A 24,604-nucleotide genomic window follows, 5' to 3' on the forward strand; every position below is an offset into this window, starting at 1 on the left:
TGTCGGCCTTTTTCTTTCTTGTAGTTTCTGAACAGTGGCCTATAAGTAGTCATATTTTAGTACAGAGATGAAGTGGCATAGGAAGTGACAAGAAGGGTACTTCGAACCCGGCGATTTGCACGGGAAGAGGGAAATGACATAAACTCCGGCGAGTTTCAGTCGAGTCTATTATAAAATGAGACCAGTAATGGTGGTTTGGTTGGATTAGTTCAAAAACATCAAATCACAGTTTCGATTCAGTTTTTACTATTCTGAGCAATTAAACAAGGACTGCTGCCAGAATTCAATTCTTTGTTGTTTCGTGGACGTTGATACGGATTGTTCACAACGTTCGACTAAAATTACCTACTCGAAAGGACAAAGAAACAAATGGTTTCAAAGCAAAAGTTCAAAATCAAAAACATTACCCAGAAATGGCTCATAAATACCCAGTTCATGACGATGCCACTTCCATACTCGAAAGCCGGTGAGCGCCATCCTGGACTGGTAATTGAATTTTGATCTGGGTACAACGTATTTTAATCCTTTTTATCGTGGTTCATCCAAAATCGTATTTTCGATTACTTTCCACCTCTTAACTACTCAGTTATATTTTAATATTTCTTAGAAATCATCGTTTTCAGTGAAGCCATTGTGAAGCAGGCATGTGAAGAAGATGAAGTCCTAGCCTTTGTACACTTTTTATGCAGGCAATATGATAGAGAAGGAGAGGTTGAGTAGTTGGATTCGGAAAGTCCTAATATTCTTTCGGTCTCCCATTTATTTATCACACTCCCTTTTCATCAAGTTAATTAATTAAGCATCACATATCGATCAGATTTGTGAATCCTCCGATAGGGACTGTAGGGCTTCTTCTCTTTAGCAAATGGGTCATTAAGGATTATTTTAGTGTGGTTGACTTCAGATTGGTTTTAGTTCACATGGAATCACTTTTGAGAGAGGCCAGTGGTAGGGGAAGAAGAGTTGAGAGGATGGATTTTACCTAAACCATGTGTTTTCTGGTGAATGAGCTGCATGGTACTTGTCCAACGAACTAATATAAACAATATCATATGAGGGAAGAGAAGTCATTATAGAAGAATTGGAAGAGGAAAGTAATTTGCCGTATTTTTCATTGATGAGGATAAGGTATTTATAAGTTCATAAGGTATTTTTATAATAGAGACCGTAAAGATTACAGGTCTTCAAGTACGTGTCGTAATTGGATATAAGATTTACAGTTTGAGTTGGAGTCTGTCTCGAACTCGATCAATCCGTATCCTTATCTCTATCAGTCATGTTCATTTGTCTATATGATTGCAAGGGACTAGACTCAAGGCTAATCTAAGAACTAAGTATACCCATTGTGTGACAAATGATGTTAATAGACTATGTTAAGTAGATAAAACAAGTATCATGTATAAAATATCAATGGCTTTTCAAGAAAACTAAAGCTAGCAATTTCACTTTGATCAGATATTCTATGCTTCTTACTAGTCTATTTATAATGAATGTAGAACAAAATTCCTTACTTGTGTAAGAATTAAATTAAGATTACATAGAACGGATATCATTAAGGGCCTATATGGAACCCATAGAAAAGAAAATAAAATAAAATAAAATAAAATAAAATAAAATAAATATATGTTATATTATTTAGCAGCAGAGAATCATTTAGAGAAAAGAAGATAAGAGATTATGTAACATAGCCTAAAGGTTATTTGATACGTTATTAACCGAATATAATAAAGATTATGTAAGATACAATATATAACACAATACATATATATATATATATATATATAAATAAAAATATTAATGCAAGTAATTTTTTGTTATATTACCAAGAGTTGAAAAACATAAATCTGATCACAGTAGAAAACATTGCCTAAAACAAAACATTTAGCCACTATTAACAATTAAATTTGAGATACTCAAACATTTTAATTCCAAGATACAACTTACTACCATTTTATGGTGCAAAAGTGTTGGATTTAAGAATAATTTGCAAATGAAAAAAAGGAGATTTTTACCATGGTTTGATGTTCAAATGTAATATACAATTGAAACATGCAAAAGGATTCGATCCACGACGTTGTGACCATAAGTACAACAATAAAAGAAAGTTGTAAGAATTAAGTGATGTGATGTCTTATCTCCAATTTGGTCCTTTGATTAGATCTCCACAAATTAACTTGATTGGAGTCTTGAATGTGTGAACAATAGCTTCCCATGTTTGACTAGCTTCAAATTTATAGTTAGTTTGTACTCGATGTTTAACCCTAATTTTAGTTTTACTAGTCACCAATAGACACAAAGATGGTGGCCAAATAGCAACAAAGATGATTGTTTGTTATATCTAACAGTTCTTCAAACTAACTTGAAGTTTGAAGCATTAAGAGATATGACGGAGTTGCAGTAGAGCATCTACTTGGTGCAAGCTTCGTGACAACTTCAAAAAAATTTGACAAAATTGTGGCAAGATTTGTTTGTTGCAGCCTCTAAGGGGATTTGACATAGTATGGGTTATAGAACTCCAAATTTCTCAAAAGTTTTGCTCCAAAATCCTCACTAAGCCTATATACATACTTTTATTTATAGTGTTATGGGAGTGGTTCAACCACCAACTTTTTCCTTTTATAAAAGTATAAGGCCTCACCTCATTCATTTTGAAATAATGCAACATCTTTCCTTTTAATAGAACATGTCTACAATATCATGTGTCATTGATGTGCCACCTCATTAGGTAAACACTCTCTTGCAACACTGTAAGTTAACCATGTGCTACTTCATTGCTTATATGACCAGAGCAATCTAGGACGAAATAAAGTAAAAATCACCACCACAAAGCTCTTTTCCATGAATCTAAGCTGTCAGTAGTAAATAGAACTCTTGTAATTAAGACTAATTGAGTCAAATAATTTAACATATTGTTACATCGAGGTGAGAATAGTCGAAGAAATTTGGAAATTTTGTCTTTCCTGTAGACAAAAACGAATAGGATCTGAGAATTGTTAATAGATGGCAGAGAAGAAGATAACAGTTCCTTAAATCAAAACTGTAGGAATTATACCAAATCAAAATTGTTGGCATCAATGCATGAAAACCTGTAAGGAATTGAGGTCCCTTGTTTTAATGGCCTTCCCCCCTGTTGCATATCCGGATCCCACTCAATATGTAACCACCAAATGCACTCATTTGCATAAAAGGGTGCGTTCTGCAAGGAAGAACCTGCAACATCAAATGAACAGAGTAAACCGTCAGTTTTGAAGAGTGCCTTACTCATGACCAATCATGTCATAATGCTATCACGACCTGATATTCGCGTAACCATGGTTCAGAAATTTGTAAGCCAATGGCCATCCTAGAAGTCTGTAGATTGTGCATGCATGTAGCTAGAGGCTGCACAGTGGAAAGCAGACAGTTACACATTTGCATGAATGATCAGGATTTCAAGGATAACATCTTGTAAAAAAATAAACAAGCTTCAGAGACACTTTACCTTTCATATTTAGTATATATCTTGTATCACAAGCAAACTGAGATTAAAAAGAACTTGATTGCCTCAACACAAGTATCTCTTGCCCCGAGTTCTACTTTTGTACTTTCTTTTATGAGGCATCTCCTCTTTTACTACTTTCTCTTCCTAAGCTAATAAAATTGAACCAAGCTATTTAAAGCTTCTAATAATTAACAATATTTCAAGCAAAACATGACTACGCCATATTTTCTCCTTCTTTTCATTCGAAATATATATGAGATATTAAAGCAAAATAATGGGATCACAAAAAAAAAAAAAAAACCTCCTTGATATTCCATACATAATTTTAAACAGAAGAAAGCATGCATTAGGTGCATCACAAAGTCTCTCTTTTGGCACTATGGGTGCCTAACATTTGGCATTTCCATGCACACACAACCATCAATAATAACTAGTCATTCAACTAGGTCCGAGGTATTCAAAGAGAACTTGGATAGGATCCGCTCTGTATTTTCCAACGAGCATACTGAATTAACTGTTGGAGGTTTTTCAAAATTTGAAAACATGCATGTTAAGAGGAGAAACATTGTACGTACTGTTAGTGTATCAATGCCCACCTCTCTCAAGTTACTGTTAATGTAATGTATTCACTGGCCCCCAAGTATGAGGAGCGCCAATGTCGATAGTGAGTAATTAGTTAACGGTTCCAGCTTAGATGCTGATGAGGTCAAATTGTGACCGCAATGGTTACTTGTGAATAAACTGTAAAACGGATAGTAGGGTTCGGGGCGTCAACCCCGACGGGGGTCTAAGGGGGCTGACCCACGGTATGCACGTGTCACGATTGCATCACCAAGTGCCAAGGTGGAGGACAGCTAGATGGCTTGCTCTACAAGCTTCCTAGATGGCTTGCTCTACAAGCTTCCTAGATGAAAAACACTTATAAATAGAGGTGTTCTTCAGCTGCATTGGTATCCAGAAAATGAGAGTTATTCCTTCTTCATTACTCTGTTTTATTGTTTAGTTTCTTCTTGTAATTTCTGTTCAGTCTAGAAACCATTGAAGCTCTTCTAGAGCGTGTGGTGGGACGAAGTTTCTTATCGTATTTGTAATAGATCAGTGTTGGCTTTCTTCTTGATTGTTGTTTAGATGTTCCTGGGCTGAGCTTACTCTGTTTTACACGTACATCGCTTGATACAATGGGGACTCATAACTTCATAAGCCTCAAGGCTAACTAGAACCTTACATGTGTGCCACCTTGCCACCTAGCAGGTGCTCTTGCATTGGAACATGCGCAAGCTCGCCGTGTGTGACATGTTGGGGCAAAGTAGCGTCTGTCTATGGTCTAGAAAATCCCACAGTTGAAGTCAACTACAGATCTCGTCCATTGGATAAGACGGTTACAAATCTACACCATCTTATTATGCAGTCATAGATCTGGACTATCAGATTAATCCCAAACATCCTATAGATTAGAGAAACGACTATCAGATTAATCCCAAACATCCTATAGATTAAAGAAACGATCTTGGCAGAATGTTGTAGATAGAGCAGAGAAAATACGAGAATTACACACTAAAAAGTGATAACTCTCTCGAAGAGAAGAAGTTCCCATGAAGTGCCTTGAGAATGGAGATCTAGTACTCGCCTTTTAGAAAGAGTGATCATTTGGGTGCTTTGTGAAAGTTGTTTCTGTAAAAAGCAAGAGTAATCAGAAAAGGTTCTATTGCCTTCGTGTGGCATCAGTATTACTGTGTACATTAAGAAGCTGCTTGTATATTGGCAAGAGGGCAAATATGTCATTGTCTCTCAACTCACTTAAGTGAATAAGAAGAAAAGGGGTCGAGTTTTGATACCCATCGAGAGCAATCTCAACGCTCTTTTCCAGCCCTTCTCTCTCTTCTTCTTCCTCTCTTCCCTCATACCTCTATTTCACATTATTTTACATGGTATCAGAGAGATAAAGTTCTGGTTTCTAGGCCGTAACTTCCTCCTTTGAATCCAATATCTTCCTAGAGAAAAGGATTTCTGGTTTTTATATTGACTGAGTCAATTTTAGATTTTTTGTGTTCTTTTCTGCCATAATCTCAGGGTTGATGGTTCTTACTGCTTATTGAGTAGTTTTATGTCTGATTAGCACCCCCAAGAGGGTCTTTTTAGTTGGGATTGCCCCATCTACAGTGTGAGCTAACTTGACCTTGTGCCTGGTGCCTGAGTCACATCTAGGAAAGCTAATGTCAGCCTCGAGTTAGCCAATTTGGTGCTTTTAGGCTGAAATTAAACTAACTCCAGGTTTAACGTTTGTTATTGGTTTATATGCTAACCTTTAATCAAACTCCAGGTAAACAGCTGTGGTAAGGCTGTTGGTAGATTGTTATTGTCCTTATGTCTGATTCTGGTGAAATAATTACTCCCTCAAGAGAGCTTAGAGGCTCTGAAGGGAAAGACACAATTCTGATAACTACAGAGAGGCTGAATGGACAGAAGTACCTTAGTTGGTCCAAATCAGTTTATATCTACCTTAAGGCCAAACGCAAGTCTAAATTTATTAGAGCTGATCCTCAAGTTCCTCTTACAACTGATTGGGTAGCACAGCACAGCCAAGTCTAAACCCAAACGGAAGTCTAAATTTATTAAAGATGATCCTCCAATTCCTCTTACAAATGATTGGACAGCACAGGACAGCCAGGTTATGAACTGTGAGAGGCAATATGGGTGTCCTTAGAATCGTTAGATGCACAGAAAGCAACCTGTCTCGTGTATATGAGTTATATGCTAAACTTTTTAGTCATAAGGAAGGTGAAAGAACAGTCACTGATTATTACAGTGAATTACAAGGTATCCGTCAGGAAATGAACATCGAAAACACAAGGGCAGATATATATTGCTAAATTTTTAGATGGATTAGGACCAGACTTTGATACAATCAAAGCTCAGTTGCTGGCCTCAGATGATATTCCATCACTTTCTACTGCCGTTAACCGAGTTATGGGTGCAGAGACAACACTTATATCCAAGGGAAATAGAAAGCAGGGTGTTAATGCAACAGCCATTAATACCTATGGTCAATCAGAATCTGTTAGAGGTCGTCGTGGAAGTGTCAGAGTCAGAGGCAGGGATAGTTCAAGTAGAGGAGGAGGCCAAAGTGATGGTAAAAGTGATAGAAAGTGTGTTCAATGTGGACACAAATCATTTCTCTGAGAAGTGCTGGAGTAAATTCGGAAAGTCCACATGGGCAAACTCCTTGGTTCATGACAACACTGAGTCCTCTGCAAGATCTGTGGTAGGTATTTTACCAGATGCCCCTAATGAGTAGTAACAGCTTGCCCGAGGCATTGCTCAGCATTTGTAGCTCACCATTTACTTCCTACAACAACCCTTGCCAGTTCAAGTACGTCCGCCTTACACATGCATCCAATGTCTTCCATGGTAATTGACTCAGGAGCCTCTACTCACTAAGTAAATAAGAAAAAAGGGGTAGAATTCTGATACACCCATCGAGAGCATCCTCTATACTCACTTCCAACCCTTCTTCTCTCTTCTTCTTCCTCTCTTCCCTCATACCTCTATTTCTCATTATTTTACTTTCTATGGTTTATTTTTGTTATATTAATTTCTTTGTGGTTTAATTTCCAGAATGTTGAAAAAGTAACGCAAACATAAAGAACACCATGTAACAAATACAAATCCACAGTGAGTGTCAAATTACATAGGCAGCGGTATTTTGGTCTTTTGTCCAGGTCACATAAGTGCCATACTATACCAGCAGCATAGATTACATTTCATATGCCTATGTTTCAAATTTTTTATTTACAATCTGAGTTGTATAGAGAGAGTTATACGGTATTTTATACTTTTAAGGGCATTTTTGTCCTTTTATCTAAACTCGCTTACGTGAGTATCGAGACTGATCAACGCAGCCCTCTCTTGTTACTGTTTTCTCATTATCCGTTTCTCTCTTCATTTCTCCCCCATTTATCTTCTTATTTCATCTATTTTGCTTCGTCTTTTTTTTATAAAGGTGTATTTATGTATAAACAAAAATTTACAAGGGAAGAGGGAGCAACTCCCTCACAACCAGAGATTGCAAGGACGCTCCCTCCCTGGCTAGCACATCTGCAGCCGAATTTGCGGATCTCGAAATGTGAGACCAAATACAAGTGTAAAGTGAGGTAATATCTAAAATTTCCCGAAAAATATCCCAATGGCGCCACAGAGGGGGGAAGCACGTTCACAACATCCAATGACCACCTTTGCTTCCCTAGCTTTCTGCACAGCCATTACTGGGTCTGTATCATCATGCCTCATCATGCTGAATGTGTTTTATATGTTTTGTTGAGATGTTTGTTGATTGTATTGCGAGTTACTTATGAGAACGTTAGTGAGACTTGAGGAGGGTATGCCCTAATTTGTAGTGTGGAACACACATGCACTACTTTTTTTATTTTTTTTTGTTGAAATGATGCTGATTTTTATTAAGACAAAAGCTCAAAAGAGCATATTACAAAGGAGGGAATCCTTCCCATACAATGAGAGATTGTTGGGAAGTTCTGAATTTAGCCAATTTATCAGCCACAGAGTTGGCTGATCTAGGAATGAGATTCCAATTACAATGCAAAGAAGACACAATGTCAGCAATACTATCAGTGATGGGCCAGTGCCGCCAAGGGGGGAGGTTGTCTTTGGAACACCAACTAATAACCGTCTTCGAGTCGTCTTCAATGATTAACTTGCCATGGAGACGATCTCTGAAGATTTGGAAGCCGAACAGCAGAGCACTAACTTCAGCAGTATTAGAATCGGCAATGCCCACTGGACCCGCATAAGAAACAATGGGGTCTCCATTGTGACCTCTGAACATACCACCTGCTCCTGCTGGACCAGGACATCCAATAGCACTACCATCAAAATTCAGCTTTATGCAGTCACTGGGGGGAGGATCCCAGATAACCATTCTAGGAGCTCTGCTAGGGCTAGACATATGAGCGATCAAATTCCAATTTTCCCGAAGGGAAACCCCTGAAAGAGTGGGAAAATCCTTCTTTGTATGAAGTCAGCTCGAGATGAGGTCGACGGCACGAGAAGTCGTGTTATCTGGGGTACTAGCTTTTGAGTTGAATCTTCGGTTGTTCCGCTCGAGCCAAATGCACCAAAGAACATGCGCAAGATAGGCTGAAAGAATTAACTTACCCAGCCGAGGAAGGAGAATCCCTTGAACCATCTCAAAGGTGCCAAAGAGGTCCTGATTTGGAAAATTGGAAGTGTGTTTAAATCTTCTTTAAAGCTTCTTTTGAACAATTTGGTAAGATCGTTGCAGTGTAGGACTCTAAATGACAAAATCCAGCACACAAGTTGCTACATTTAGACATTTTGAACCCTTTGAGAGTAAGGATTCAGGCACTATACAAATTACTTCCATTTATGTGAACTAGTTTCTTTCCATGCTTATGCACCTGAAGGTCAAAAGAAAAGTAAAATACATCAGATATGATCCTCCTACATCTATCATTGAAGACTGGGAGGCTAGAGTTATCCGAGTCATGACTTGGTTGCTCAATAGCACGGAAGCCTGATTCAGTAATCAGATTTTGAGTTGTGGGACAACTAAAGAGATGTGGTATACGCAATCTTCTATCTTATCTCAAGAGAGTAATTTGCATCATATATATGAGTTTTATGTCCAGTACTTTAATATGAAGGTGACCAGTCAGTGACTGACTACTTCACTAAGATGAGAGGTGTTCTGCAGGAGATCAGCACCTATCACCCCTTCACTACGATTGCTGAAGACTTTCACAAAAAAGGAAAAACAGATATAGGTTGCTCGATTTCTTGATGATCTGGGATCAGAATATGATTCCATAAAGGCTCAATTGCTAGCAAATGATAACACAACTACCCTTGAACAGGCCTTTAACAAAGTTATTCGTGTAGAAGTTGTAGTGGTAGATAAGAGCGAGAAAAATTGCGGACCATTTGATACAACAGCTCTCAACCTTCATCCATCTTATAATAAGGTCGAAACCCGAGGTCATGGGCAGGACTCCTCTACCTGCGGCCGAGGTTGGAGGTGACACGTAGGTAGGGGTGCCATCAAAAAGAGCCAAGCCCGAACCTGCCTATGTTCGAGTTGGGCTTGATTTAAATATTTCGAACTCGAGGTCAAGCAGAGCCTAGTCTCGAGCCTATAATTGTAATCGAGCTCGAGCCCAAGAATTTTAACCGAATTCGAGCTTCCACCTATATTTAAAACTTTGCATAAAATACATGTCAAATAAATTGTATATAAAATTAACTATACACTCTGCATAATATTATTCATAAAAGTTGCATAATTATGCATAAACTTTATTCAATAATCAAACACAAAAACATATTTGAAATATCAATATCAATTTGCAATCACCCAAATAAAAACTATACATCCAATATAAATTTATAAACTCTAGCTTTTTCTTTTCGTGCTAAGGAAACAATATACGAAGTCCCTTGGCATGAGCAAAATCTCCACCAATGACAAAAACAAAAGAATAAAATTTATTATTGTCTGATAAAAAAAATACTCTTCCACTACAAATTAGTTAATGTAGTTAAAAATATTAAAATTACAAAGATGAGAAAAACATGAAAAATCCAGTAACTGATAGCATTATCTGCACAATCTTCTTCTCAGGTTGTAATCATAAAACAAAATTTTAATAACTAAACTAAAAAATATCATAATAAATAATTACTCAAAAGAAGTTCACCTTTTGATTTTTCTTGACACTGTGAAGAACCCGAACTCAATCACTGCCACAAATCAAAGTTTGAACTGTATTTGATGCCATGGAAAAACGATATGGGTCTATTACTCTACCACCAGCACTAAAGGTTGTCTATTATAACGATGTCTGCTGCCATCTTAGAGAATACCCAAAATTTAATATGATTCACTTTCCACCATTCTAAAACATCAAAAACATATTGTGAAGTTTCCTCACAAATATATATACCTTCTTCAAGATAATTTTCCAATTCTGACCTTTGAATTCACTACTTCCACTTGTTTCACATAAGTCATTAACTTTGACCAATCTAAACTTGATGAAGAATGTGACCTACGACTTGTGGGAACACCCATAGAGCTAGTACTAGAAGCAATGCCTTCATTACTAATTTTCACATTATATAGGGATACATATTCATCGTAAATCTCATATAAGGTCCGTCTACCTAAGTTTATAATCATTGTAGCTTCCTAATCAAAATATATCTCTAAAAAACACATTTCGATCAACCTTAATTTGACCCTTGGATCCAAAACTGAAGCAACAACCATTAACAAATTGCATTTATCCCAGTACTTCTCAAATTTCTCTTTCATTCTACTAATCATTGTGATAATGAAAACATTTTCATTTGTAGAATGAAAATTCAGAACTTCTTTTACCCTATATACCTCACTAAGGTACAAATTAAAAGTATGGAAGTCACTTCCTCTGCCACCTTTTTTGCCCTCTAAATGTGCTTGGCACCCCGTCATTGAGTGTCTTGAAGGCCGACTCACTTCCTAGAGAGGAAGATTTTTGTCCAAAGCTGGTAAACTTGTACTTATCAAATCTTGTCTCCATGGTATTCCTTCTTATTTTCTTTCCTTGTACTGTTGTCCTACCTCAGTTCAAAATAGAATTGAATTCCTTAAGAGGAGATTTCTGTGGGGTGGGCCAAATGGAGAAAGAAAATATAGCCTTGTGAAATGGGTTAATGTCTATAAACCAATTGAAATGGGTGGCCTTGGGATCCGGGATACTGCAATAACAAATTCTGCTTTAGTATTAAAATGGATCTGGAAATTTAATATGCAACCGGCTTTGATATGGTGGGACATTAGTGTGGCAAAAGTAGAAAAAAAATTTGGCTGGTGGACAGAAGGTGGAAGATATCATAAGTTATCTCCCGTGTGGAAAAAAATTGCACAAATGTTGCCTGCATTCAAAAATGCAGTCAAATGCTATACTGGTACGGATTATCAGACAAAATTCTGGACATATTGGGGGGTGGGCCCAAGCAATTTCAATTTCAGCCATTGTCAAATCTTTCCTCTAGCAAGAAACAAAGATGTGACCATATCTTCTCCAAGGATAATTTCTGGTGAGTGCAACTTTGATCTTCGAAGAGCATTGTTAGATGTCAAAGCTCTTGAAGTTACAGATCATGTCACAGGTCTATCATCGGTACGACTTAGAAATGCACTTGACTCTCTCATCTGGACTCCATGTCAACAGGGTATGTTCTCTATTGCTTCTGCCTACAGCTTCCTACTCTCTCTCCACTCAACTCAATCCAGCCATTCTTTTGCCATTGCACGCACCCCCTCGAGTGAAGTTTTTTATTTGGATTGCATATTGAAACAAAATTTTGACATCCGATTCGTTAATTCGCCGAGGAACAAATGTTATGGACCCCTTTTGCCCTTTTTGCCAAATCACTACTGAAATTGCAGACCACATTTTGTTATACTGCGATTATGCCCATGCTGTTTGGACCGAACTCATTAACAAAATTGGTCTACAATATTGTCCTTCTCAAGATCTCTCGACCACAATCCTCACTGTTACTAGCGCTCATCTTCCTAAGCTCGGAAAATCGTATATCTCATGTTGCGTTGGTCATATCGTTTGGGCCTTATGGAAAGAGAGAAATAATAGAAACTCCCTTCCAAGGAATATCTTGATTAATAGAATTGTGGGACAAGTCTCCTCCTGGATACTCATGCGGAAAGAATTTCAAAATGATCAAATTTGCGAGAGAATTGCCGACTTATAGCAAAAATGTCTTACCCATCTCAGCCCCTGGCTATGGAAACTTCAATGGGACATTTCAAATTAAATTTTGATGGCAGCGCTTTTGGCTGCCCCGGGCCTGCAGAATTTGGTGGGGTCATCCATGATGGGAATGAGAATCTTCTTCTTTCATTTGTTGGGCTGGTTGGAGTATTTGACTCAACTACTACTGAGCTTTCTAGGCTGTATAATGGTTTAAAACTTTTCAAGCAACGGCTGGTGGGCCCTTTTTGCGTTGAAGGAAACTCAAAAGTTGTCATCAATTGGTGCAAGAAGTCTTCTAAACCTCCTTGGCGGTTTTGGGATTTGTTTGAGGATATCTGTAATTTAATTTCTCAATTGCAATGTAATTGGAAATACATTCCCCAGATCCGCTAATCTTCTAGCGGATATACAAGCTAAATTAGGCATTTCCCTCCAACATCTTGTTGTGGAGGAAGATCCTTTTTAGCCAGGTATTGTACTCTTTCCCTTTTCTTCTAGCAATATATATACACCTTTTTAGTAAAAAAAAAAGGGTAGTCACTCCCAGAAATTATATTAGTGACTACATTAAAAACTTCTAGAATCTCACACATCATTTCAACCTTTTCCCATTCATCAAGACTTGGCAAACAATCATAAGTTGGTTCTATATCTTGAAATCTAGGGAATGCATCTTTGAATTTTAATGCAGAAGATAACATGTCATAAGTGGAGTTCCAACGAGTTGGACAATCAATAACCAACTTCTTTTCACCTAGTTGTAGTTGTTGTACAATTTCAGAAAAAAGTGTTAAGTCTAGCTTCAGACAGATTTATGAATTTGACACTCTCATGCACATTCTCAATGATATCCTTAATCTGAACAAGACCATCTTGGACTAATAAGTTCAGAATATGAGCACAACAACGCACATGAAATAACTTCTCACCACAAACCAATTTCTTTTTTCTTGAAAAATCTTCTTTCAAAACTCTCAGACAAACATAATAATATGCAACATTATCAACTGAGATACTAAATATTTTATTTTCGATTTCCGAATCTTTCAAACACTTGTAAATAGCATCTTCTATGTCATTACCATGACGAGGAGGAGGAACATGCACAAAACTCAAGACTCGTTTTTGTAGCTTCCAATTACTGTCAATAAAATGCCCAGTAATAACCATGTATTCAATCTTTTGATTCTGGGACTTCCAAAGATCTGTGGTAAGACTAATCTTGTTAATCTCTTTTAATAAAATTTTTAATTTCTTTTTCTCTGCCTCGTACACCTCCATACACTCCTTAATGGTCTTATGGGATAATTTTTCATAATTCACATTTGCCATCTTCATTACAAAATTAAATCTCTCTTCTTCTACTATCATGAATGGATGCTCATGCATAAGAATCCAATGAGCAATGAGTACTCTCATCTTAGCTTGATCATATTTGTCTCCAAAATTCATAAAAGGAAATCCAGACGGACTCTGATCAACATTAGACCCCACTGGTTGAAAGTTTATGGTTTTTTGTTTTCTCATTGCCACTTTTCTACTAGGACAACGTTTCAAATGTCGACTCATGTGTGTCGTCACTCCACTACTAATAACACTCAAATTGGTTTTATAATGAACACATTGAGCCTTTTTTGTACCATCTATAAGTGAGACCTCTTTGAATTCCAACCACACATGAGACCTTTTTTGTCTTTTTGAATTATGGGTAGGGTTACCTTTTTTGTCTAGGCTCACTTCTGTTACATTAGTAGTTCTAGAGGGAAATGACTCTAGTGGAGTTGAGTCACTATCTATGGCCACACTAGAAATAGTGTTTTCTATTGATGTCAATTAAGCAAGAGGTGTTGACATTCTTACTTCTACAAAAAAAAATTACAAACTAAAAACATAAAGAAAAAAAGCAATCCAAACAACATTAGTAGATATATTTCTATTAATCAAGATATTCCATAGAAGGGAGTTTCTATTAAATTTCCGGTTATTTCTCTCTTTCCATAAAGCCCAGATGATATGACAAACGCAGCATGAGATAAGCAATTTTCTGAACTTAGGAAGATGAGCGCTAGAAAAAGTGAGGATTGTGGACGAGAGATCTTGAGAAGGACAATATTGCAAACCAATTTTGTTAACGAGTTTGGTCCAAACAGTATGGGCATAATCGCATTGTAACAAAATGTGGTCCCCAGTTTTAGGAGTAGTTCGGTAAAAAGGGCAAAAGGGGTCCAAAACATTTGTTCCTCGGCGAATTAACGAAAACTACTAGTTATCTTTTCAAATAGGGCTTAAACCTAGTTAGCATGAAACTACAAATGTTGTTTGGGATTGCTTTTTTTCTTTATGTTTTTAATTTGTAATTTTTTTTGTAAAGTAAGAATGTGTTATGGATTGGTATGGGCTGGCCCATAACACGACCCTAGTATGGGCTAGGCAGTTATGGTCCTGGGTTGAGTACCTATATCTTCCGCTCCTAACAGGCCGGTCTTTTGGGTAGTATTGGCTAGGTGCTTAACATTTGGTATCAGAGCTAGCGCTCGGTCGCAAGTTCGAATCCCGGTGGGCGCATAGGCTGGATTAAGCGCACAAAGGCGTGAATACTGATAGGTCCTCGTGTAATCCTTGGGTCGGGTCAGTGTCGGTGTGCCGCCGTGGTCGTCGGCTCGCGATGGGGGGTGTGGTGTTATGGATTGGTATGGGCTGGCCCATAACACGACCCTAGTATGGGCTAGGCAGTTATGGTCCTGGGTTGAGTACCTATATCTTCCGCTCCTAACAGGCCGGTCTTTTGGGTAGTATTGGCTAGGTGCTTAACAGAATGTGACCTCCTGCTCAATTGACATCAATAGTTAACACTAGTTCTAGTGTAGCCATAGATAATGACTCAACTCCACCAGAGTTATATCCCTCTAGAACTACTAATGTAACAAAAGTGAGCCTAGACAAAAAAGGTGACCCTACCCATAATTCAAAAAGACAAAAAAGGTCTCATGTGTGGTTGGAATTCAAAGATGTCTCACTTATATATGGTACAAAAAAGGCTCAATGTGTTCATTGTAAAACCAATTTCAGTGTTAATAGTGTTGGAGTGACCACACACATGAGTCGACATTTGAAACGTTGTCCTAGTAGAAAAGTGGCAATGAGAAAACAAAAAACCATAAACTTTCAACCAATGGGGTCTAATGTTGATCAGAGTCCATCTGGACTTCCTTTTATGGATTTTGGAGGCAAATATGATCAAGCTAAAATGAGAGTACTCATTGCTCATTGGATTCTTATGCATGAGCATCCATTCATGATAGTAGAAGAGGAGGGATTTAATTTTTTAATGAAGATGGCAAATGTGAATTATGAAAAATTATCCCATAAGACCATTAAGAAGGAGTGTATGGAGGTGTACGAGGCAGAGAAAAAGAAATTGAAAATTTTATTAAAAGAGATTAACAAGATTAGTCTTACCACATATATTTGGAAGTCCCAAAATCAAAAGATTGAATACATGGTTATTACTGGGCATTTTATTGACAGTAATTGGAAGCTACAAAAACGAGTCTTGAGTTTTGTGCATGTTCCTCCTCATCATGGTAATGACATAGAAGATGTTATTTACAAGTGTTTGAAAGATTGGGAAATCGAAAATAAAATATTTAGTATCTCAGTTGATAATGTTGCATATTATTATGTTTGTCTGAGAGTTTTGAAAGAAGATTTTTCAAGAAAAAAGAAATTGGTTTGTGGTGAGAAGTTATTTCATGTGCGTTGTCGTGCTCATATTCTGAACTTATTAGTACAAGATGGTCTTGTTCAGATTAAGGATATCATTGAGAATGTGCATGAGAGTGTCAAATTCATAAATCTGTCTGAAGCTAGACTTAGCACTTTTTTCTGAAATTGTACAACAACTACAACTAGGTGAAAAGAAGTTGGTTATTGATTGTCCAACTCGTTGGAACTCCACTTATGACATGTTGTCTTCTGCATTAAAATTCAAAGATGCATTCCCTAGATTTCAAGATATAGAACCAACTTATGATTGTTTGCCAAGTCTTGATGAATGGGAAAAGGTTGAAATGATGTGTGAGATTCTAGAAGTTTTTAATGTAGTCACTAATATAATTTCTGGGAGTGACTACCCTTTTTTTTTACTAAAAAGGTGTATATATATTGCTAGAAGAAAAGGGAAAGAGTACAATACCTGGCTAAAAAGGACCTTCCTCCGCAACAAGATGTTGGAGGGAAATGCCTAATTTAGCATGTATATCCGCTAGGAGATTAGCGGATCTGGGGAATGTATTTCCAATTACATTGCAATTGAGAAATTAAATTACAGATATCCTCAAACAAATCCCAAGCCGCCAAGGAGGTTTAGAAGACTTCTTGCACCAATTGATGACGACTTTTGAGTCTCCTTCAACGCAAAAAGGGCCCACCAGCCTTTGCTTGAAAAGTTTTAAACCATTATACAACCCAGAAAGCTCAGCAGTAGTTGAGTCAAATACTCCAACCAGCCCAACAAATGAAAGAAGAAGATTCTCATTCCCATCATGGATGACCCCACCAAATTTTGCAGGCCCGGGGCAGCCAAAAGCGCTGCCATCAAAATTTAATTTGAAATGTCCCATTGAAGTTTCCATAGCCAGGGGCTGAGATGGGTAAGACATTTTTGCTATAAGTCGGCAATTCTCTCGCAAATTTGATCATTTTGAAATTCTTTCCGCATGAGCATCCAGGAGGATACTTGTCCCACAATTCTATTAATCAAGATATTCCATGGAAGGAAGTTTCTATTATTTCTCTCTTTCCATAAGGCCCAAACGATATGACCAACGCAACATGAAATATACAATTTTTCGAGCTTAGGAAGATGAGCGCTAGTAACAGTGAGGATTGTGGACGAGAGATCTTGAGAAGTACAATATTGCAGACCAATTTTGTTAATGAGTTCAGTCCAAACAGTATGGGCATAACCGCAGTGTAACAAGATGTGGTCCGCAGTTTTAGGAGTGGTTTGGCAAAAAGGGCAAAAGGGGTCCAAAACATTTGTTTCTCGGCGAATTAACGAATCGGATGTCAAAATTTTATTTCGACATGTAATCCAAATAAAAAACTTCACTCGAGGGGATGCGAGTAAGGACCACATAATGGCAACGGAATGGTTGGATTGAGTTGAGTGGAGAGAGAGTAGGATGTTGTAGGTAGAAGCAGTAGAGAACAAACCTTGTCAACATGGAGTACAGATGAGAGAGTCAGGTGTATTTCTGAGTCGTACCTATGATAGACCCATGACAAGATCTGCAACTTCAAGAGCTTCGACGTCTGACAGCGCTCTTCGAAGATCTAAGTTCCACTCACCATAAATTATCCCTTGAGAAAATATGGTCACATCTTTGTTTCTTGCCAGAGGAAAGATTTGACAATGGCTGAAATTGAAACTACTTGGGCCCACCCACCAATCTGTCCAGAATTTTGTCTGACAACCCGTCCCAGTATAGCATTTGACTGCATTTTTTAACACAAGCAACATTTGTGCAATTTTTTTCCACACAGGAGATAACTTATAATATCTTCCACCAGCCAGAATTTTTTTCTACTTTAGCCGCAACAATGTCCCACCATATCAAAGCTGGTTGCATATTAAATTTCCAGATCCATTTCAATAATAAAGCAGAATTTGTTATTGCAATATCCTAGATCCCAAGGCCACCCATTATAATTGGTTTACAGACATCAGCCCATTTCACAAGGCTATATTTTCTTTTCCCATTTGGACTACCCCACAGAAATCTCCTCTTAAGGAATTCAATTCTATTTTGAACTGAGGCAGGACAGCGGTACAAGGAAAGAAAATAAGAAAGAATACCATGGAGACAAGATTTGATAAGTACAAGCTTACCAGCTTTGGACAAAAATCTTCCTCTCCAGAACCTTCAAGTCACTCAATGACGGGGTGCCAAGCACATTTAGAGGGCAAAACAGGTGACAGAGGAAGTGACTACCATACTTCTAATTTGTACCTTAGTGTTGTATATAGCGTAAAAGAAGTTCTGAATTTTCATTCTACAAATGAAAATGTTTTCATTAGCACAATGGTTAGTAAAATGAAAGAGAAATTTGAGAAGTACTGGGATGAATGCAATTTGTTGATGGTTGTTGCTTCAGTTTTAGATCCACGGGTCAAATTAAGGTTGATCAAAATGTGTTTTCCAGAGATATATTTTGAGGAGGAAGCTACGATGATTATAAACTTAGTTAGACAAACCTTATATGAGATTTACGATGAATATGTATCCCTATATAATGTGGAGATTAGTAATGAAGGCATTGCTTTAAGTACTAGCTCTATGGGTGTTCCACAAGTCCTTGGTCACATTCTTCATCAAGTTCAGGTTGGTCAAAGTTAATGACTTGTGTGAAACAAGTGGAAGTAGTGAATTCACCAAGGTCAGAATTGAAAAATTATCTTGAAGGTGTGTATATTTGTGAGGAAACTTCACAATATGATTTTGATGTTTTAGAATAGTGGAAAGTGAATCATATGAAATTTCAGGTATTATCTAAGATGGCAGCAGACATCCACAGTAGCTTCAGAGTCTACCTTTAGTGTTGGTGGTACAGTAATAGACTCATATCGTTCTTCCTTGGCACCAAATACAGTTCAAGATTTGATTTGTGGGTGTGATTGGGTTCGGGCTCTTCACGGTGTCAAGAAAAATCAAAAGGTGAACTTCTTTTGAATAATTATTCATTATGATATTTTTGAGTATATTTTTTAGTTTTATTTATTAAAATTTAGTTTTATGATTACAACGTGAGAAGAAGATTGTGGAGATAATGCTACCAGTTATTGAATTTTTCATGTTTTTCTCATCTTGGTAATTTTAATATTTTTAACTACATTAAGTAATTTGTAGTGGAAGAGTATTATTTTATCAGACAATAATAAATTTTATTCTTTTGTTTTTGTCATAGGTGGAGATTTTGCTCATGCAAAGGGACTTCATATATTGTTTCCTTAGTACGAAAAGAAAGAGCTAGAGTTTATAAATTTATACTGGATATATAGTTTTTATTTGGGTGATTGCAAATTGATATTGATATTTCAATGATGTTTTTGCGTTTGATTATTGAATAAAGTTTATGCATAATTATGCAGCTTTTATGAATAATATTATGCAGTGTATAGATAATTTTATATACAATTTATTTGACATGTATTTTATGCAAAGTTTTAAATATATGTGGAAGCTCAAACTCGGTTAAAATTCTTGGGCTCAAGCTCGATTACAATTTTAGGCTCGAGGCTAGGCTCGGCTCGGCTCGAGCTCGAGTTCAAAATATTTAAATCAAGCCCGACTCGAACATAGGCAAGTTTGGGCATGGCTCAATTCAATGGCACCCCTAGGTGATAGGAGATGTATCCATTGTGGAAGAACCAACCTTTTTTCAAAAAAGTGTTGGTAAAAAATTGGCAAGCCAGTTTGACTTAATTCTATATTGACAAGCCCTAACTCATCCTTCTATCCAGATCCTCAAGACGAAAGATAGCAATTACATTCGAGACTGGGTCAATTGACCACTGCTTTTACTACAGCCACTACTACCATTGTGCCACCTCTACAGCAGCAAATGCCACAATGGCGAGTATATGTATGACAACATTGAATGTGTCTCATTCTCCCTCTTAGATCATTAATTCAGGAACCTCTACTCACATGTCAAGTATGAAGTCCTTTTGTCTTGGTTGATGGTTATACTTCCCCAATTCAAGGGGAGGGAATTGTTCAACCCAATTCTAAAATGTCATTGAACTTCGTACTTTTCATTTCTAATTTTCCTATTAATTTACTTTCTATCAGTCACAACGCTGTCTCTCAATTGTTTAATAATGTTCTCTCCTACATCACATCTTTCAAGACTTGCAGACGAAGAGGACAATTGGTTTAGAACATGAGTAAGACGGGTTATACGTGTTGGATGGTATATCTACTCCAAACAATTATGGCACTTACTGCAAAAGACTCTCCATTTATGTGACACTTGAAGTTGGGGCATCCATCAATAGTAAAACTTTGTCGGTCTTTTTCGTCTTCACATATTGATGTTTCGTTTGAATGTAAGTCGTGTCAACTGGGAAAACATCATAGGTCCAATTTCCTAACTAGTTCTAGTCGTAGTTCTCATCTTTTTGGGTTAATTCATTCAGATATATGGGTCCATGTAGAGTCCCTAATCCATTTGGCTTTAAGTATTTTGTGTCTTTTATAGATGACTTCAGTCGGGTTACTTGGTTGTCTTTTACAAGAAAAATTATGAGGTCTTTGATGTATTTGTGAATTTTTTAATGAAATAACAAATCAGTTTGATGCATGTGTTAATATTTTTCATACTGATAATGGACTTGAGTTTCTCAATCAACAATTTACGTCTTTTTGTTCCTTGCATGGAATTATTGATTAGACTTCATGCATTTAATCTCCCCAACAAAATGGGGTTGCTGAGAGAAAATAAATATCTCCTTGAACTTGTACTTTATTGTTTCATATGAAAGTTTCTAAATCGTTTTGGGGAGATGCAGTGTTAACATCATGTTATTTGATGAATCGCATGTCATCATCTATTTCGCAAGGACAAATTTCGATCCAATTTTAAAACCAAAGTGTAAATTGTTTGACGTTATCCCTCAGATATTTGGATCTACATATTTTCTCCATTCTTTCAGTCCTTTTATGGATAAGTTGTTTCCTCGTGTTGTCAAATGTGTCTTCCAGTGATATTCAAGTCATTAGAAAGGATACAAATGTTACGATCCAATTAAAAGAAATATATATGTTTCTTCTGATGTCACATTTTTTTAATACACCCCATATATTGCAACTTCCATAGAGTCTCAGTTTTCATCTAAACCTTGTTTGGGTAATCCAATTCCTATTGTCGTTGTGGATGTACCTTCTACAAGATCCATTTCACCACGTATAGTTGACGTTCTCATCATCTATTGCCTGCTTCAACACCTGCAGACTACCCAGCTCATAAGTTCAACTCTCCAGACCAACCATCTTCCTCTTGGCCTACAAGTTCAGTTTCATCTAACTTGGATCTTCCTATTAGTATTCGGAAAGGTAAAAGTCGTGTAATTCTCATCCTATTTCTCATTATGTATGTTTTGATTTCTTGTCCCCATCATACAATTCCTTTGCTATGTCGTTGTCCTCGTCCTATATTCCTTGTTCAGTGCAGGAAGCTATGGCTATGGATGAGGAGATGAGTGCATTGGTATCTAGAGGCACATGGAGCCATTGTGACCACCTTTTAGGGCAACTGTTGGTGGGTGTCATGGGTCTACACTATTAAATACAAGGCAGATGGGACTATTGAGCAATATAAGGCTAGATTAGTAGCCAAGGGCTACACACAAAATTCAGATGTGAATGTTTTTGAGACTTTTTTGCTTGTTGTTCGACTTACTTTTGTTCATATTTTCAGTTCAGTGGCCTTAAACTAGGGATACCCTTTCAATAGATGGTGAAGAATGCTTTTCTATATGGGGGCTTGAAGGAAGAGGTATATATAGAGTAACCTCTGAAGTATGTCACTCAAGGGGAGAAAACTTGAAAGAAGCTATTTATGGCTTAAACAAAGTCGAGGAGCTTGGTATGAGAAGTTTAGCAATGTTGTGATGAGATTTGGATTTTATAGAAGTCACTGTGATCATTCAGTTTTTGTAGTGAAGCGGAAGATAAGTATTATTATTTTAATTGTGTATGTTGATGATATTATCTTGTCTAGAAGTGGCTTAGAAGGGATTGAGGAAGTAAAACAATATTTGACTACATAATTTCAACCCAAAGATCTGGGACAGCTTAAGTATTTCCTTGGCAATGAAGTAGCTTGAGTAAAAATGAAATTGTTTTTTATCAAAGAAAATATGTTGTTGACATGCTGAGTGAATATTGCATGTTAGGTGCTAAGCCAGTGGAGACCCCTATGGAAGTAAATGCTGATCTTCATGACTCATATAGCCCCATAGTCAAGGATAAGACCCCAACATAGACGCCCAGTAGGGAAGTTAATCTATGCTGCAATCACCTGGCCTGATATATCCTTTGGGAGTGGTGGGACAGTTTTTGGAGAACCCAAAATTAGTACATTTAGATGCAACACATAGAATCTTGAAATATTTGAAAGAGACTCCTGGAAAAGGCCTAATTTATACTTAGAATGATAAATCAAGACATTGGGTTACTCTGATGCAGATTATGCCGGGTAAAAAATGGATAGGAGATCTACTATTGGTTACTGTTTTGTTGGAGGTAACCTAGTGCGCTAGAAAAGCAAGAAAAAAACTGTAGTGGTCAGATCTAGTAAAGGGGTTGAATACAGAGCAATGGCTCACACCATTAGCAAACTTAAGTGGGTTAAGTCTGTTCTGATTAAATTTGGATTTCATGTTCTAGAGCTTACGATTATGAAGTGTGATAATCAAGCAATTATATTCATAGTAAGTATCTCAGTGTTCAATGAAAGAACAAAACACATAGAGATCGACTATCATTTTATTAGAGATGCAATCATGCAAGGAAAAGGGGTCACTCCATATGTGAAATCCTCAAAGTAACTTGGAGATGTGTTTACTAAACCACTTGGAAGAAAAGACACATGGGATTTTGAAAAAAGTTGGGAGTTTTTTATATCTACTGTCCAGCTTGAAGGGAGTGTTAAATTACAAAGGCAGGGGTATTTTGGTCTTTTATCCTAGTCACATGTGTCATACTATACCAGCAAGATAATTTACATTTCAGCTAACGATGTTTCAATTTGTATTGGAACCTGAGTTGTATAGAGAGAGTTATAGGGTATTTTTACTTAAGGGCTTGAGTTGTATAGATAGAGTTATAGGGTACTTTGTAGTTAAGGGCATTTTTTTCCTTTTACCTAAAATCACTTAACTGAGCATTAAAAAGAGATCAGTTTCGAATTTCAAGACTGATCAATGCAGCCCTCTCTTGATGTCGTTTTCTCATTTTCCCATTCTCTCTTTGTTTCTCTCCCTTTTATCTTCTCATTTTGTCTATTTTGCATCTTTATCAATTTTTTAGAAGAGTGAAATTTTTTTCAAGTGCAAGTCAAAAACAAAACAAAGGTGGCCTATGCAAGGAAGCCCCTCCAAACAACGAGGGATTGGAGGGAAGCTCCTTGCTTGGCCAAGGAGCCAACTAAGGAATTAGTTTGTTTTTTAAATGATGCTGAATTTTATTAAGAGAGAACTCAAACGAGCAAATTACAAGGGGGGAAGCCTTCCCATACAATGAGAGATGGTTGGGAGGTTCAAAATTTTGCCAATTTATTAGCCAAAGAATTGGTTGATCTAGGAACAAGGTTCCAATTACAATGAATGGATGACACAATGTCAGCAATACAACCAGTGATTGGCCAGTGGCGCCAAGGGGGGGAACTATCTTTTGAACACCAACTGATGACAATCTTTGAGTCTCCTTCAATAAGCAGCTTGCCATGGAAGCGCTCTTTGAAGATTTGGAGGCCAAATAGAAGAGCACTCACTTCAGAAGTATTTGAATCAGCAATACCCACCAGCCTAGCATAGGATAGAATTGGGTCTCCACTGCTGTCTCTGAAAACACCACCAACTCCAACTGACCCAGGACAGCCTAATGCACTGCCATCAAAATTGAGTTTGATGCAATCACAACTGGGGGGGGATCCCAAGTGGCCATGATCGGATTCCTGCAAGGGCCCGCTATGCACGATCAAACCCTAATTTTCCCAAAGGGAAACACCCGATAGAGAGGCAAACTCCTTCCTAGTATGTAACCAACTCGAGATAAGGCCCACTGCCTGAGAAGCTGTATTATCCGGGGTGTTAGCCTTGGAGTTTAATCTCCGGTTATTTCGCTTGAGCCATAGGCACTATGGGACATGCACAAGGCATTCCAAGAGAATTTTCTTGCCCAACCTAGGAAGGTGGATTCCCATAACCATCTCATAGGTGCCAAAAAGGTCCTGATGTAGCCCCATTTGGAGTCCAATCTTATGAAATATCTTCATCGAAACTTGCCAAGAAAAATCACAATGTAAGAGAACATGCTGGACTATCTCGTCGCACACACCACAAAGGGGACAAGTACGATCGGGGGTTGTGTATACTCTTTTATGGAGGTTGTCAGAGGTGAGGATCTGGTCCCTGGTGGTTGTCCACACGAAGAATTTGATTTTACTAGGTGCTGAGAGCTTCCATGTCAGGTTTGCTTTGTGCTCATGCATGTTGTAATCTTGTTTTCTGATATGAGAGTAGGCGGATGCAACTGTGAATCGGCCA

The 24,604-nt window shown here is 37.4% G+C and overlaps 1 protein-coding gene across 2 annotated transcripts in view; it reads right to left on the minus strand.

The window, feature by feature from the left end:
- Window positions 1-2,687: 2,687 nt before the first annotated feature.
- LOC137944251 (uncharacterized) overlaps window positions 2,688-24,604 on the minus strand; it is a 32,645-nt gene continuing 10,728 nt past the window's right edge. The window contains exons 11-13 of one of the 2 annotated variants that reach the window (XR_011110799.1): window positions 3,295-3,381; window positions 3,053-3,210; window positions 2,688-2,960 (exon numbers count right to left, since the gene is read on the minus strand). Coding sequence is in view for 1 of the 2 variants with exons in the window: in XM_068789877.1 (XP_068645978.1) it covers window positions 3,112-3,210; window positions 3,295-3,381 (186 nt within the window). In the remaining variant the exon portion in view is untranslated. The other variant, XM_068789877.1, reaches the window with a different exon arrangement.

Source organism: Aristolochia californica, unplaced genomic scaffold (assembly GCF_029961685.1).
Source record: "Aristolochia californica isolate CCGP_79_NKW_82.1479 unplaced genomic scaffold, dmAriCali1.0.hap1 SCAF_11, whole genome shotgun sequence".
NCBI classification, from domain to species: domain Eukaryota; kingdom Viridiplantae; phylum Streptophyta; class Magnoliopsida; order Piperales; family Aristolochiaceae; genus Aristolochia; species Aristolochia californica.